Source organism: Clupea harengus, chromosome 17 (assembly GCF_900700415.2).
Source record: "Clupea harengus chromosome 17, Ch_v2.0.2, whole genome shotgun sequence".
Classification (NCBI taxonomy): domain Eukaryota; kingdom Metazoa; phylum Chordata; class Actinopteri; order Clupeiformes; family Clupeidae; genus Clupea; species Clupea harengus.
In genome coordinates, this window is record NC_045168.1 from 2,629,219 (window position 1) to 2,645,880 (window position 16,662).

At 43.8% G+C, this 16,662-nt stretch overlaps 2 protein-coding genes across 4 annotated transcripts in view; one reads left to right on the forward strand and one right to left on the reverse strand.

Annotated features, from left to right (window-relative positions):
- The first annotated feature begins 47 nt into the window (after nucleotides 1-47).
- klhl40b (kelch-like family member 40b) lies at nucleotides 48-4,348 on the forward strand. The gene is made up of 6 exons (XM_012816283.3): nucleotides 48-1,525; nucleotides 2,000-2,160; nucleotides 2,489-2,596; nucleotides 2,734-2,919; nucleotides 3,420-3,569; nucleotides 3,747-4,348. The coding sequence occupies exons 1-6, from the start codon at nucleotides 383-385 to the stop codon at nucleotides 3,856-3,858; spliced, it is 1,860 nt and encodes a 619-aa protein (XP_012671737.1). The 5' UTR covers nucleotides 48-382; the 3' UTR covers nucleotides 3,859-4,348.
- Nucleotides 4,349-4,504: 156 nt separating this feature from the next.
- Nucleotides 4,505-16,662, reverse strand: part of zbtb47b (zinc finger and BTB domain containing 47b) — a 28,966-nt gene continuing 16,808 nt past the window's right edge. For all 3 annotated transcript variants that reach the window (XM_031583522.2, XM_031583523.2, XM_031583524.1), the window contains exons 2-7: nucleotides 14,875-16,146; nucleotides 14,359-14,550; nucleotides 13,310-13,457; nucleotides 12,094-12,209; nucleotides 11,073-11,217; nucleotides 4,505-10,564 (exon numbers count right to left, since the gene is read on the reverse strand). In XM_031583522.2, the coding sequence (XP_031439382.1) occupies nucleotides 10,134-10,564; nucleotides 11,073-11,217; nucleotides 12,094-12,209; nucleotides 13,310-13,457; nucleotides 14,359-14,550; nucleotides 14,875-16,146 (2,304 nt within the window). In that variant the 3' untranslated portion in view covers nucleotides 4,505-10,133. The remainder of the gene's footprint in view (nucleotides 10,565-11,072; nucleotides 11,218-12,093; nucleotides 12,210-13,309; nucleotides 13,458-14,358; nucleotides 14,551-14,874; nucleotides 16,147-16,662) is intronic.

The window sequence follows — 16,662 nt, forward strand, 5'->3', positions numbered from 1 at the left end:
CAGCTGTTGCTGCTGGTGACTGGGGGGTGGGGGGGTGGTATTATATTTCACATGTACCAGTATGGATTCCACAGCTTTGTGCTGGCCTGCCCTATAAATAGAGAACCAGTTGGAGATCATTTGAAGAGTTGTAGCAGCTGACAAGGCCAACTGCCCTGACAGAAATACCGGTGACCCGGCCCTGCTGCTTCTCTCTGGTCTGGGGCAGAGAGTCAGAGAGAGAGAGAGAGAGAGAGAGAGAGAGAGAGAGAGAAAAAGAGAGAGAGAGAGAGAGAGCCTGTGCAAGAGCCTGATCTGGGACAGTGGTGCGGAGAGGAGTGACTAGCAGTGACTGCCGTTTTCCCTGAATCCAAAGCACCAGAAGGTCTTCCAGCCGGGCAAGATGTCGCAGCCGATAGACCCGTTAGAGGAGCCTCGCATGTACCAGCAGACCCTGCTGCAGGACGGCCTCTGTGATCTGCTGGAGAATGACAAGTTTGTGGACTGTGTGCTGAAGATCAAAGGGAAAGAGTTCCCCTGTCACAGGCTAGTGCTGGCCGCCTGCAGCTCCTACTTCAGGGCCTTCTTCCAGTCTGAGGAGGACGAGAGCAAGAAGCGGGAGATCGTCCTGGACGAGGTGGAGCCCGGCGTGATGGGGTTGATCCTGAGGTACCTGTACACTTCCAACATCAATGTGACGGAACAGAACGTCCAGGACGTGTTCGCCGTGGCTAACATGCTCCAGATCCCCTCCATCTTCACGGTGTGCGTGTCCTTCCTGCAGAAACGCCTCAGTCTGAGCAACTGCTTGGCCATTTTCCGGCTGGGGCTGATGCTCGACTCTCCGAGGTTAGCAATAGCTGCTCGCAACTATGCCTGCGAGCGTTTCCATCTCATCTCTCGTGACGAGGAGTTCTTTCAGCTGAGCGCCAGTGAATTGGCGGCCATCCTCTCGGCTGACAGCCTCAACGTGGAGATGGAGCAGACTGTGTTCGAGTGTGTCCTCAAATGGGTGGCCAAAGACGAAAAAAAACGCCTTGAGGACTTACCAGGCTTGTTGGACTGCGTCCGGTTCCGCTTGGTTCCTCAGGAGTACTTCAAGGAGAGGGTAGAGAGTCACAAATGGCTGTCCAACAACCAGGAGGTGGCTAACAAGCTCCAACTAATCAGGGATGCGCATGTCGGAAAACTCCCAGAACCGGAGAAGATCAAAAGCAAGAAGACTGCACTGAAAGAGGATGGGGAAAAGAAGGAGGAGGAACAGGAAGAGGAAGAGGAAGAACAGGAGATCAGCCTTTTCCCTGGTATCCTGAACGATAACCTGCGGTTCGGTATGTTCCTCAGAGACCTGTTCTTCATGATCAATGAGGCTGGCTCAGTGGCCTACAATCCCGTAGGAAATGACTGTTTTGTGGCAGCCATATCCACCCAGATCCCTAAGAACCACTGCAGCCTGGTCACAAAGGAGAACCAGATCTTTGTCGCTGGAGGGATTTTCTATGACGAGCAGAACAAAGAGGAGCCGCTCCACTCCTACTTTTTACAGGTAACCACCTGTCCTACCCATTCGCCACTGTGCATTTCTACAGGTAACCTACCTGTCCAGCCCATTTGCCACTGACCATTTTTACTGACAAGGCTTTGCTCTGGTTACTTCATTAACGTCAGGGCTTGGAGATATGGTTTACATTATTAGTGTACAATCACATGAAAAAGACTTTATTATTTCAAATGTTTGTATTCTGAGCACTTGATAATCAATAATAATGTTTATATTTCATCCAAGTTAAGACTATTAAGACTAACTATTGGGATAAGACATTGGACTGGATAAAACTGGACTGGATAAGAATTTCCGTTCAATTAATGTTGCATAGTGTTAACAACGGTATCAGCAATTTCATTGAATTGTGTTACTAGAGCGCTAGATTTGATCTCAGTGGATTGTTCCTATTCGTGTTTTTCATAAATTGCACATTGAAATGATCTCACAATGACCTTTGCCCCCCACCCTCCACAGTATGACCCCATGACCTCAGACTGGTTGGGCATGCCCCCTTTTCCCTCCCCACGATTCCTCTTCACCATGGGCGAGGCTGAGAACTCGATATTTGTGATTGGAGGAAAAGAACTCAAGGAAGGAGAGCACATTCTGGACTCTGTTATGGTTTACGACAGACAGTAAGTTTTCCGGTAATGAAGAGTACATTTAAAATGAATAGTAGATTCATTCAGGTTTTGATATAGTGATTCAATTACAGTCATAGAACTTAAGATTAGTGGAAATTATGGGACTTGCTATTATACATATAATATTTGCTAATTACATATAATAATATAATAGGGATTTGAAACACACCCAGAATCAGTCACAGAGCAAACGTTTAATGTAGAACACTACTAATAGCAACATATTAGCTGGTATGAACTGTTGTGGATTTCTCTTGAATGATTATGATTCCTTTCTGGATTTCCCTTGAATGATTCACCGCTCCATCTTGCCTCACAGGTCTTTCAAGTGGGGGGAGTCAGACCCTCTACCATACCAAGTGTATGGCCATGCTACAGTGTCTCACGATGATGTTGTCTATGTGCTAGGAGGGAAGGGAGAGAACAAGTGGGTCTCAAATATCACACACATGCATGTGTACACACACACACACACACACGAACAACTTTCTTAACATCTTCATCAGGATAATCAAGTGGAGGATTGCCATGCTAACACTGTGACTGTGACTGCTATGTGCGCAGACAATGCTTGAAGAGGGTGTGTGCCTACGACGCCAAGAAGTTTGAGTGGAAGGAGCTGGCTCCCATGACAACGGCTCGCTCCCTCTGTGGTGCCACCGTCTACCGTAACAAGATTTACGTGGCAACTGGGGTCACAGACTCAGGCCTCACCGACACGGTGGAGGTCTATGACATCGCCACCAACAAGTGAGTACAGCTTTGTACAAGCGGAGCCACTCAATGCAAGGACAATGTTTGTAGTTAATGCTTGAAGTTATGTATGACACCATTCATACGCGGTAAGCTACATCCAGTGATACCTTGCTTACTGTGACATGGGTCCCAGGTAGTGAGATGTTATAGAACCTATTAACAGAAAGCCAACATCTGACACCTGTCATAGTGTAAACAGAAGCAGGCCTAATCAGCACATTACACACGTAATGACAAGAACCAGAACCATGCTGTTTGGAATCTTTAAGAGATCTTTAGCTTCTATTCATAGAAGTTTAAATATCGTAAATAAATGTTCTAAAAGTTTCAACTTTGTGCACTTCAGTGTTCTAACTTCAGCCCTTAAGGATTCCTTGAGTTGACATAAAAACCCTAAAAAACCTTAAATGCTTGTAGAGAAGACTTTTGTATGTATAGAACATTTAATGAAACACCAAGAGACTAAATAGTGCTGGACTGTATCACTGTTTCAGGTGGTCAGACTTCCTGGAGTTCCCTCAGGAGAGAAGCTCGACCTCTCTAGTCGTCCACGATGACAATCTGTATGCTGTGGGAGGATTTGCCATGATACCCAAGGAGGACGCTGAAGAGCTGAAGCCCACAGAGATGACGGACATCTGGAGGTGAGCCACAGGGCTGTTTTATTAGCCACATTTATAAAAGAATAAAAGTATGAGAACATGTTTGAGAAAGAGTTGAGAGAGTAAGTCACCCTTCCATTACAAATTAACTCCATGAACTTTTTACATGTTTTTTTTTTCCCCCCTTTTTTGTGACCTATTCAAATTGTCATACCGTAGGTATGAGGAGAGCGAGAGGAAGTGGAAAGGCATACTGAGAGAGATCCGCTACGCGTCAGGAGCAACCATCCTCGGTGTGCGCCTGAACACTATGCGCCTTACCAAGATGTGATGCAAAATGGCGCCCTCTGGTGGAAAATAATATTGTTGCCGGACCCGGCAGCACAGAGAAACTCATTCATGGTAACTGAACTTCCTCTTTCCCCACCACTCCATTGATGCTGTTTCACAGAACTCATTCCGCATTGAAGACTGAATCCCTTAGGACTACCAGCTAGCATTCAAGAATCCTCTTCTGGGGTTTCATACACCAACTCTACCAGCCTTTGAACCTGTGACTTTGGTTTTATCTTTTCATTTGCAATGAATATTTACTTTTGGTAGAAGAGGTCTTCTAGGTGAACAGCTATATTGTTTCCTGTGTCCCCCATGTGACAAAATATCAAAGTGAGGCCTTATCTGAAAGTGAGGCAAACCAGCGAGGATGCCTTCCGCTTGATAGCAGGGAGCTTCAGACCCGACCTGGCCAGGAGAGAGTGGCCTCTAATATGACTGAATGGTAACACATTTTTCCCTGGTTCATGTGTGCTTCTGTACACTCCGTGGGTCTGATGGAAATGTTACATTTTGGGCCAAACCACAGAACCTAAATATGACAGCACACACACAAAATAAAGTTGTTTTTTTTTTCAGTTTTCACTTTCTCTTGGTGAATATCATTTTCATTTGATGTATCTTTAAGACACTGGAATACCCTGTTGATGAATAGGCAAATACTGTATTTGTATGGCCAGGTTTGCAGCATGTCACAAAACAACCTATATCAATATCTTACACATAAATCGGACCACATTGTAAAATTACATTTTAAGTTCTCCATTCCATTGAGCGATGTCCCACTGACAATAGTTGAGAAAAAAATCATTCACACAATAACAATCAAACAGGGCAATACAGAACCATTTACAATTGTCATTTTGATCTTGTAAACAAAAAGCAGTATTGCCCATTAATGCCCAATAATCCCTTTTAGAGTCAGTATGGACAGTCAGGGGCCACCATGAGAATTCATTGGGGGTGCATGTTAATAATCTGGTGCGGTAACTACACATTGCACAGAGAAATAAAACACAATAAATCCATTTGACATAAATGGTTTAGTCCGCTATTGAAATTATCTGTTTATTTAGCTTGCGCGTGTTACAGACAGTAAACACTAACCAATACGATAAATGACAGAAAATACAGTCTATTATGTTAATGGCACCTCTAGAAACTATTGTCTTGGTATTGTTTTAGTATTCTCTTTCATATAACCAACACAGCTACTGTCTACACGTGTTGTTTGTACACTGGAGTTAACTAAGTTAACTACATTGGGTTTATATATTAAAGTACAGAGTTAAACATAAGGACAGCTACACACATGATTGGCTTACTACGTTAGAAGGACAGGTACATAGGGTATATGATGTTTGGAACCTTTTGATTTTTGAAGCGCTAAAACAAAATGGATTATATCACTGATTCCGATTTCAAATCAGTTGCCATAGATACTATGCAATAAGCAGGCTTCTTCCAAAAAGGTACGAATGACTACACATTGTGACCCAAGGTTTAGTGTGCAAATCCACCTGTCTTGAGAAAACCAACTTAAACAGAAGAAACCAATTTCAGTTCCATTATTAAAATATTATCTCAACATACGCATGAATGACCTTCTGTACATTACATCTTTCAAATTCACCAAGGTTCATATTCAAAAGAATGAACCTCTGAATCCAAGGCCACAACACCACGACCCTTGACCCACTAGCAGCAAATCAGGAACTATAAGTCCACACTCACTTTGTGAGAAAAAAGATACAGTGCGCTAATATACACTAACACCATTTAACCCTTAAGCACAATCAATATATGTCTTGGGCAAAACAAACATGTTTATGCCCAAGCACAATCAAAACCTAAGTACATATTCGGTCTTATACCCTCCGTTAAGAAGCTACGACATCAACAGTCATTTCGAACCATATTCTCATTGAAACTCAAACTATGATTTGGTCATGTGCTCTGAGACATAAAGAAAAGAAAAATACTCAACTGACGATGCTTAGAGAGTAGCAACCATTAGCACTGAAACTGCAAACATATTTTATGTGGAGCTTAATAAGGTGCAATACCTTTTCATGTTTGGAGTTCAGGAAGAACAGATGTATTACTATTCTATATTCTATCATCTCTAATGCAAACCCTCCAAAGATGCAAAAATCCCAAACTCTATAAAGTGCTTCTGAAAATGAAAAGCTTCATTTTTAGTTTAGTTAGTAAGACCAAAATCAAGTGCCTCTTGCTCTCCCTAACTCCTATGAAACTGAGGAACTTCAAAAACTATTTGGATTCTTGTTCAACAGTGCATACTCCCAGTCTCCCCAGCATGTACTAACTATTCTTTGACTGATCTACTTAAATCGTTTTGGGAGCTCCCAACAAGTCTGTGAAAAAAAAAAAAAATAGGGATAAAATAAAAAAACACTCAAATGACAACCAATATAAAATAAGGTGCTTTAAGAAATATACGGAATGACAAAACAACAAAGAAAATTTTACAACAAGTTGTGGGAAGGGTCCACACACTCCCAGTATGCTCTCCAGGCCTCACTCCTGGCACTAAACATTTATTGCAACAGACTCCTCCACATGTCAAAATAATCTACCTCTTTTACCCATTACAACCATTGTGATAGTCTAAACCAAAGTGCTGAGCTTATTAGACACACCGTCACCGCTCCCTCTAAGTCGATTATCAAACATCCATCACCTTTAGCTTTTTTTTTTTAACCAAAACATTCACTATAAGGGCATAGCCACTCCTTACGGACACTTAAGGCAACATTAGGTAAGACTTAAGTACCAAACTGACAGACACCCCCTACAGTCTCAACACAACACCACTCTGAGGTACTTCAAGCTTGTGGTACTACATACATAAGGGGTTCTCCTAAAATGAAACCAAACTAGATCTAATCCTATGACCACTTCTCTATCAAGTCCTACTGTTTACTTTACTGTCAGAAGAAGGACTGGCTATGAATACCGAAGGGTTGTAGTAATCTACAATGACTCGTGAAAGTGCGTGGCATGTCAAGGTCAGCCCTCCTGTCTCTTTCTAAAATATTATGACCAATTCAGAACTTCCAGCAGACATCAAGCATTTAGACCGCATTACCTATCCAAAGGGGTGCTTTGAGCACAGAACAATGACACTGGAATGGACTGGCTGGAATGGACAGTGGATGCTGTATGTGGGTATAGCTACAATTAGCGATATATCACATTGGAACAGGAACCTTCATTGTAATACAAATATAGGACAGGAGACCTATGAACAGATGATGTGTCACTTGATGAATTATAAGTGTGGTGTCCTATTGAGTACATAACATAATACGTGAAGCATCTACAGTTTCATACAAGGGACCATTCAAACCGTCCCCTGCAGCGAACCTTACAAATATCTAAGGACGATTACATTGGCAATGGACGCAAAAAAACAAACCAATCAACTAAAATAAAAAAATAAAAAGTACCATGGTGAAGAAAAATTTGGTAATCACTAACTAACCAAATTCCAATAATTAAACACACTTCTGTCCATCTTTAAAGTAGCTGGGACATATAAGCTTGTCCATCATATTTAGTATGATAAGGTGCCTAGGCTTTCCATGTAAGAAAGGAAACACAGCACAGCTTAGTGTAACAGATACAACAGCTTATCCACGACTTTCAAAGTCTTTCTTCTGCATTAGCCAATTTGGAGAACTCCATTCTACTTCCTCTCGGTACACATAGACATGGGGGCTGGTCATACCAGAAATGATAGGAACATTATACATTTACAATATATTTCTATAGTGCTATACAATATTTCACCCAGAGTAAACATTGCTTCTTTTCTAGTCCAATATTCAGAATTAAACTTTTTCCATAAACCTTAAGTCTCTACAGGTTATTTGCTGGCAATTGCCCACATTTGGTTTAAAGCACTCATTTCGAATCTCAGTGACAACAGTAAAAAGTGCACTATAAATCCAAATTGCACATTTTCTAATCCAAAACAACTTTTAAAAGAACAAAATGTTTCAATTGTTTCAAAACAAATGTTTTCCTTGAAAGTACATCTGCAATTGACAATTGTGACTTTTTAAGAATTGCATTATAATGCAGAAATGAAAATAAATTGAAATTAAATAATTCATAGGGATTCTCACATAATGGAATAAGTCTCTTGTTGAAACTTGAATCTTGCCATATATGTGTAATACTGGGGGAAATTGTCGGTCACACAACTTGAATATATTACTGTTTAAATTCATACATCAGATGGCATCAAATACAGGTGAAGGCTGAAAATAATATTGACACAGAGTGGCTATATAACATGATTTTGTTATGGGTCCATAGACCAGAGTGGGGGCCTAGCTATAAACTGTGGGTTTCCCTCAAAACCCTCAACCGCTCAGAGTTCCTGTTCAGTGCTAGATCTCTTCAGCCATTCTTTTGTGGACCTTTTCATTACGTTGAAGAACAGTAATGGAAGAATGGTGTGAGGCAGACTTATGAATGTGTGGAAGACACACAAATGATCTTAGACCAGTCACCACTATAGGACAGCTGTATCACCCTTTACACATTCAGGGCCATGATAAAAATACTTCATTGGGCACTGATTGGGACCATGTATGACATTACTAACATAAGTATGATTTTACAGGAGGATAGACCTCATTTCTGATTAGTTAATTATTAATTCCACATGGTTCTGATTCTCCCACAGCTCTGTAGAAGCTAACGCCATGAGCAAAGTGCCATTTTTTATAACAACAACAAAACAGAGTAGAAACAAAACAGTTTGCTTAACATAAGCAAAATTCAGTTGGGGGCAATAGTTAGGCTGAACAGGAAATCTCTTTGCCAACCTGTCTGGGGAACACTAGCGTGTGATTGGCTATTTTAGGGTCACATGACCAGATTAAGCGGAGCTCTTGCTCTCCATAAGACCTTTTCACATTTCCTCTCTTTCTTTCTTTCTTTCTCTCTCTCTCTCTCTCTCTCTCTTTCTCACACACTCACACACACACACACACACAAACACGCACGTACACATATATAATTCCATTCTAACCTATGCACTGCACAGGGTTCCTCAAAGAACTTTTCCAAAGCCTTTAGCATGGCATAATGTACCGTAATGTTACAAAAAGTCATTCAACTCTCGAGAACACAAATAAAGAACAGTATAAATATCACTAGGGTTAAAAATAAGGTGCAGGGTAGATTATAAATGTCATATCATATATGTAGAAGTAGTAGTAGGCGAGCTCACAGGATTTGGTTATTGCAATGCGGTAGGCCTATACAGAATACAAGTTCTGACAAATCACAATTTGGTTATCACTATAGAACAGACACTGCTACTTCATTGTTGAAATGCTGAAGGTGGCTGCCGGGACCCATTCCTGTCTACCGTCTTCACTCGTCTCCATGTGTGAGTGATGTCTGGGTGACACTGAGTGAGAGTTCAGATTCAGGACACATTCAAAGTTCCTTTTTTCCCCCCCATCACCATGTTCCCTGTATGGTTCCTCTGCGGGGCCAGTGAGAAACTCCCACAGGCCTCCTCAGACATGACTGGAAGTGACGGAGATGGAGGTACGACGACGACGACGACAGACGACAACAGTCAAATGAGAAGTGAAGCTCCACCGGCAGACCCGGCAGATCCTGACGTTCTGTGTCTGAGGGGTGGGGTGGGGCGGGGGGGTGGGTGAGGTAAACAAGCATGCCTAGTACCATGATCTGAAAAACCAGCATTCATTCCACAAACCGCCCCTTTGGCTCTTCCTGTGGTTACCTAAGGTGCACAACTGCTGAAAGTCACCAAATCCCCAACTTGTTTCTTTGAAACCATCTGGTTGCTTATGGGAAGAATATAACCAAAAAACAAGCTTAGCTTGTTGGCAAAAAGAGACAAGCTGTGCAAATGACAATGAATGATTACAAAGAAGAGAGTAAGACATACGTAAGGACCTTTAAAGGGTATGTGGAGCTTAGGTTGTTAGTATATAGTAAAAATATGCTGTGTATGTATTGGAGTTAAACACCTGGAAGATATATAGCTGTGCTTCCTTGAGCAGTTTCTGAATTCCTTTGAAAATATATTGTTGTTATGTTCTGTAGTTACCAAAGACTCTTATCTTTGGGGAAAGACCACCTGACCTGGAGGTCTACTGTAGGTAACGTTAGAAAAAAAGTAAACCGAGGGAAAAAAAACAAGGGATTTTCACACGCTACTTGTACTGTGAATATTAGCCTGTTGTGGCTAGTAAGCTAGTTGTTGCTAGAGTTTATCCTTCCTGCAGAGAAGAGGGGAGGCGGGGGTGGCAGGTTTGGGGGCGGGTGCAGCCCCCCAATGGAGTGGAGGAGGGGCAGGGTGAGGGGGGTGCCATGGAGGGGACTGGAGGTGCCCCCCCCAGCTGAGGTCACAGATGGGGCGGGCAGTGCCAGCTGCGCTTCCACCGAGTCACCACCAAGGGGAGCAATTGAGTCCAGGCCAAGAGGGTTGCTCTCGGAGAGCATGGGGTTGCTGACCCGGAAGCACTTCTCCTTGTGGGCCTTGAGCATGTTGGAGAAGCGGAAGCGCTGGCCGCAAACGTCGCAGGGGTATGGCTTCTCGCCAGTGTGCGTGCGGCGGTGCCGCTTCATGTTGGGCCGGCTGGTGAAGCTCTTGCCACAGATCTCACAAATGTACGGCTTCTCTCCTGCACACAGCAGGGAAACACACAGCACACTGTAAGAAACAATCTACATCCTACAAGGGCCCTGCCTTTTGTCTATATTAAATGAGGCCTTACAATTCTAACATGATCCTCTACTAAAAAGGTTGTTTTAAAGAATTCTATCAGAGTGTACCAAGACATCCATCAGCGTGCTCCTGCCATGATATAGTTGTGGCACAATTATGTCAATCCTATGACAGAGGGGTTCAGGTAAAGCGGTTACACGAGACCTTTTGTAGACCTTTACACAATAATTCCTGCTCAGAGAGTTAATTCTAAGTACAGCTGACTATAAATCAGGTGCATGTCTCTCTCACCAGTGTGGGTCTTCGTGTGTGTGTGTGTGTGTGTGTGTGTGTGTGTGTGTGTGTGTGTGTGTCACCAGTGTGAGTCTTCGTGTGAGTGTGAGTGTGTGTGTGTGTGTGTGTGTGTCACCAGTGTGTGTCTTCGTGTGTGTGTGTGTGTGTGTGTGTGTGTGTGTGTGTCTCACCTGTGTGAGTCTTCATGTGCTCGTCGAAGTACTGCTTCATGTTGAAGTCCTTTCCACACCACTGGCACATGAACTGCTTGTGGCCGATGTGGATGCTCATGTGGGAGCGCAGCTGGTACTTATACTGGAAGCGCTCGCTGCAGTTCTGTCAAACACACATGCATTACATTTACATCTCTACAATCTCCTTAAGGGTTGTGTGTGTGTGTGCGCGCCGCGCATGGGTTTGGTTGTATGTTAGGGCGAGTCTCTTTGTGTGTGTGTGTGTGTGTGTGTGTGTGTGTGTGAGGGGGGGGTTGTGTTTTTGTATGCATGTGGGTGTGTGTGTTGTATAGTTATGCATGCATGTGCATTTGCATCTGTCTGTCTATCTCTCTGTGTGGGTGTGGGTGTGGGTGTGTGTGTGTGTGTGTGTGTGTGTGTGTGTGTGTGTGTGTGTCTCTACAAACAGCTCCATATGTTCCCTGTCAAAGCCTTTTCTGCACTTGGCCGAGGCTACTCAGTTCTTTGGGGTCCAGTGGAACAAGAGACAAATTGCAAGACTTGCATATCTACGCCGCAGTCTAAATTAAACCCACCGGGTATTTGACAGCCTACAAATATTTTCATAATGCAAGTCTGACATCAGGACCAATTTACAAAATGCTGATATCCAAAACTTTTGAGCGTTTCCTTATGTAAGAGGTTGCTTTCAGAACGGGATTCTCATCTCTGCTCTGCTAGGCCCTTCACCCTTGCATATCTGGTATCTATTCCAGATCCAAGCGCAACTGATTAAAGTCAATGTAATTATACGGTTCTTGATTAGCTAAATCAGGTGCGTTCAGCTAATCAAGAGTGCCTCTTGCACCTGCAGAGGTAGATGGGAAACATACAGAGACGGGTTTCCACCGGGGAAGCACTGATTTAAGACCACACAAGCCTGTATCTCTATAGCATGAAACACATATGTAGGGTTCAACGATTAATACAGAAATATACGGAATGATGCAGTGAGGTGAAACGTTTCTGTTAGCCTTACCTCACATTTGAAGGGCTTCTCTCCAGAGTGTTGCAGGGAGTGCACCTTCAGAGACATGCTGCGCTTAAAGGACTTTCCACAGGTCTCACATGTGAAGGGCATGTCTTTAGTGTGGGCTGAGGAGATGTATGAGAGGGAACCAATTAATACACACACACACACACACACACACACACACACACACACACACACACACACACACACACATATTCACACGCATGCATACACACACACACACACACACACACACACACACACACACACATATATTCACACGCATGCATACACACACACACACACACACACACACACACACACACACATGCATACACACACATACGCATACACATGCATACACACACACACACGCATACACATATACACATGGGATCAGTGATAATTAGACGCTCCACTAATCCCAAAGGAAATTATAATTAAACTCATATGTTTACTCTTTAAATAGAAACTCATTAATAGAAAGACCATCAATCATCATTTAGCAATCCGGAAAGAAAATGGTTGTGAGTCTGATTGTGATTGCAGGATCCCTGTGCAATGTTTGCTCACAATAAACATGGCAATATAAACAACAACAAAACTGGCCATTGTCCTACTGAAAAAAAATTGAAAATATATAAAATATACTGATGTGTAAGTTGAATATATACATAAATAAACTATACATTTTAGTGTAAGCGCAATACTGTATACATCTGAAATGTACTGTATATTTATATGTGTAAAAATTACACTATACACTACAAATATTTTTCTGCTAGCATAATTTTATATCCTAAACAATGAGACCCTGTGTGCCTAACCCTAGATGAATTAGTGCTACTTGTCACTCCAGGGGCATAGTGCTCTCAGGCCTCTGCTGGAAGGAAGCACTTCCAGATAAGATATTTCAATGCAAGCCTTGTCCCGGCGTCCGCATACTGCCACGTTCTGTGAAAAACAGCAACATTTGGGGAGACTATGGCCCCACAGACTTGAGATGGTCTGAAGAGACTCATAAAAGTCCCCTTGTTAGTTTGTGCCAATGGCCCTTAGAGACCTCATCAGAGCAGATAATGGTTTGTATGATTCTCACAGTTGTTTATGAAGCCAGGGCGGTCCACAGAAGTGCTGAAGCGCTGAAGAGATAACATTCTAGAACCTTCTGGACCCATTCTGATGTCATGAGTCTGATGTGAGTGACCCGAGCAGAACTCACCGACCATGTGCTTCCGGACGTGAGCCATGGTGTAGAACTTCTTCTCACAGATCTCGCAGGAGAATTTCTTCTCGGCGTAACCATGCACAATCTTGTTGTGCTCGTGCAGCGACCAGAGCTTCTTGAAGGCTTTTCCGCAAGTCACACACTGGAAAGAAAGACACAGTTGAGCCTTGTGCGATGGCTGCAAAATGCATGTGGGAACAGAAAAGGGTCTCACTGAGACTATGAACATTTTCTTTGCTGGGAGTGAATCAACATTATGAGGTAATTTGTCATTTTATGTGAATTGTGGGTAGTGAAAATCTGACAGAGCCACAAATCCATCACAGTGAGTGTTTATGCTCTCAAACTACATACTTAAAATTCAGTCCTTTGTCTTGTTAATGGAATTTTCACGGACGCTATTTTACAACTGCACACTCCAACAATTCTGCAAAGTACAGTATAAACTTTGCGCTTGTGTGCCTTAATGCGCTTGTTGAATCAATTAACTACACATTAAATCAAATTAAGACCGAAGCGAAACAAGCAAAAGGCCGGTTTTTAAAGCGAGTGCTTGTCAGTGAAGAGAATGCCATTTGAATCCATAGGCAGCATTTCTTCCACCATAACCCTCTATTTGTAATAATAACATGAGGGGGAAAAACTGGAAAGGAAATGAATTGGCAGTGTGTCTGTGTTCCAGAGAGCCAGCTGCTCCCTGAAGTATGTCTGCGTACAGGCGCACAGATTACTGCCATCCCTCACGCCAACCTTGTCATTCCCTTTGCATTGGAACAAATGAATGGCTTCCATTGCAGAAGGGAAGCTGGAGCTGAATACAAATAGCTCAGACTGCTGAACAACAACATACGTCCAGCCCTGGGACAGTGCTGTCATTCAACCTACCACATTTTCAATACACAAAGCAATCAGCTATAGAATGTAATTAATCTCCTTAAATATATTTGTCAGACTTGTCCTATATGTTTTCTCTCAGCTCAGCAGCATTAGTTTCTCTAGTTCACTGTATACCGGTGTGTGTGTGTGTGTGTGTGTGTGTGTACCTGTATGCTCTTCTCACAGTTGGTCTGGTGATGCAGCAGCAGCTCACTCTCCAGCAGGAAGCGTTTGCCACACTTGGTGCAGATCTGCATGCGGTTGTGCGTCACATTCATGTGCTTCTCCAGGTACCAGCGGTTGTTGAAGACGCGCGGGCACTTCTTACAGGGGAAGTGCTGCTTCTCCTCCAGCCTCACCTGAACCACAACAAGCACAGCTAAATAGCCCCTCTAACGCCTCTCTATAGTCTCTCTAAGGCATGATGGATACATCTTGAAATATACTCACCAAATCACTACATTCAATTATTCATTCACAATAAATGTCATTTTAGACTGTATACATTTATAATATAGTACAGTAGGTATATATGAGTAGGATATGGGAACTTAAAAAAATAAATGACAGAACACAATCCTATAGAAATATACAGTAACTAATGTAGTACTAAAGTACAGTAATACAGTACCCAAATATTATTGGTGCTATACATTTGTTATTGGTATCTGCCAAACCTCTACCTTCTGTCCCATGCTCTCCTGTTCCTGTTTCCCACTCTTTCTCCCCTTCTGTCGGTCGGCCAGCATGGCATCACCCAATCTCTGGCGCATGGAAATGGTTGCCGCCGCAATTGCAGCGGTCCTGGTGCCACGGCGCAGCCTCCCTGCCACGCCCATCTCGTCCCCTGGAATGTTATGGTCGTTTTCCTCTTCCTCATAATCGTCGTCTTCGTCATTGTCATCATTGTCATCATCACTGCTATTGGCCAAGAGTGCATCTTTCTGGTTTTCGGCCTCCTCCCTTCCACCAATATCTGCGTCGTCTGCGTCATTGTCATCCTCCTCTTCCTCCTCCTCCGAATCGGGCCGGTTGTCGTGGCGGCGGCGGCCCAGCAGAACAGCGGCATCCGTGGAACAGCTCTTGCCCTCCGACCCCTTGGACACGTTCAGCGTCTGGTTGTTGAGGTTCACCTCCACAATTATCTGGTCGCGGTTGAAGGAGGCGTGTCCGTCGTGAGGCCCCACCCCCTCCGTCTCCAGCCCATCCTCCATCCCACAGAGGCCCTTTCCCACCTCGTCCTTCTTAAAGAAGTGCTTGACCTGCGGGCTTGAGCCGTGGCCCTGGGCCAATGGACTGACGTGGTGCACCTGTGCTGCCATGTGGTGTTGCGCTCTCCCCCCTCCCCCTCCACCCTCCACCCTCACTGAAAACGGACTTCCCCCTTCTCGCGTGTACAGCTTCCCGAGCTCCGCCTCCTGTTTGATCTCGCGGTACAGCTGGGTGGGGCTCGCAGTCAGTCCTGGCTCTCCCCGGCCCTCCCGATTGGCCATGCCGGCCGGTGTAAGGCCCAGAGATTGGCAGCCGATGAGCTCGTGGCACGAGGCTGCAATGTCGCTCATCTGTAGCAAGGTGGCGGCGTTGAGCACGTCCCTCACCGTGCCGCCGCTCACCAGCAGCCTGGAGGTGTAGATGAAGTTAAGGATCTGGGTGAGGCCCTGGCTGGTGAGTGCCTCCAGGGACAGGTCCACGCGCCGCAACTCCTGGTACTGCTGCTGCTGCTGCTTGCCCTGCGTGAAGAGCGCCTGGAAGAAGGGGCTGTGGGCGGCCAGCACCCCCTTGTGGGCAGGGAATGTACTGCGCTGGCGCACCAGCACGAGGTCCACGTCGCACAGGTCCGGCTGGAACAGGCGCTGCTTGTTCAGCCTGTCCATCAAACGCGCAAAGTGCTGGGCCGCATCCTCCGCCAGGGAGAACTCCTCAGAGGGGTAGTCAGTAGTCTTCTCCACGATGAGCTGCAGACAAACAAACAAACAAACAAACAAACAAACAAACAAATAAATAAACAAACAAACAAATAAATAAACACAAGGTCAATGTGAGCTGCAGTCACAGCAAAACATCTACATGAAGTCCTCTAATTCCAATAATCCAGTTCATACATTTTTTGTAGGATTGGTGTTTGTGTGAGCATGTCCTATTTACAGAACAGATGTAACGTCTGCTGATCAGTTTATAGTTTTTACCGAACTCTCATGGTTAATGCGATGCAATAGGACTGTTTAACTTAAATACTACTAATACAAGTTATTTCAATACTTCCCTTTGTCTAGCACACGGTCACCTTGTAAAGACAAAACAACATTGTCAGTGTCAGTTTTCCTATTTAGATCATCTGTAGCAGGCCTATGTTTTACACATACGCAAATGTTTTGCAAGTATGGTTTGTTTCTTACTTCTTGTTGCGTTTCTATTATTATACATATATTATGAAATAGGACATAAGAATATAAATAGCAATATACAAAGAA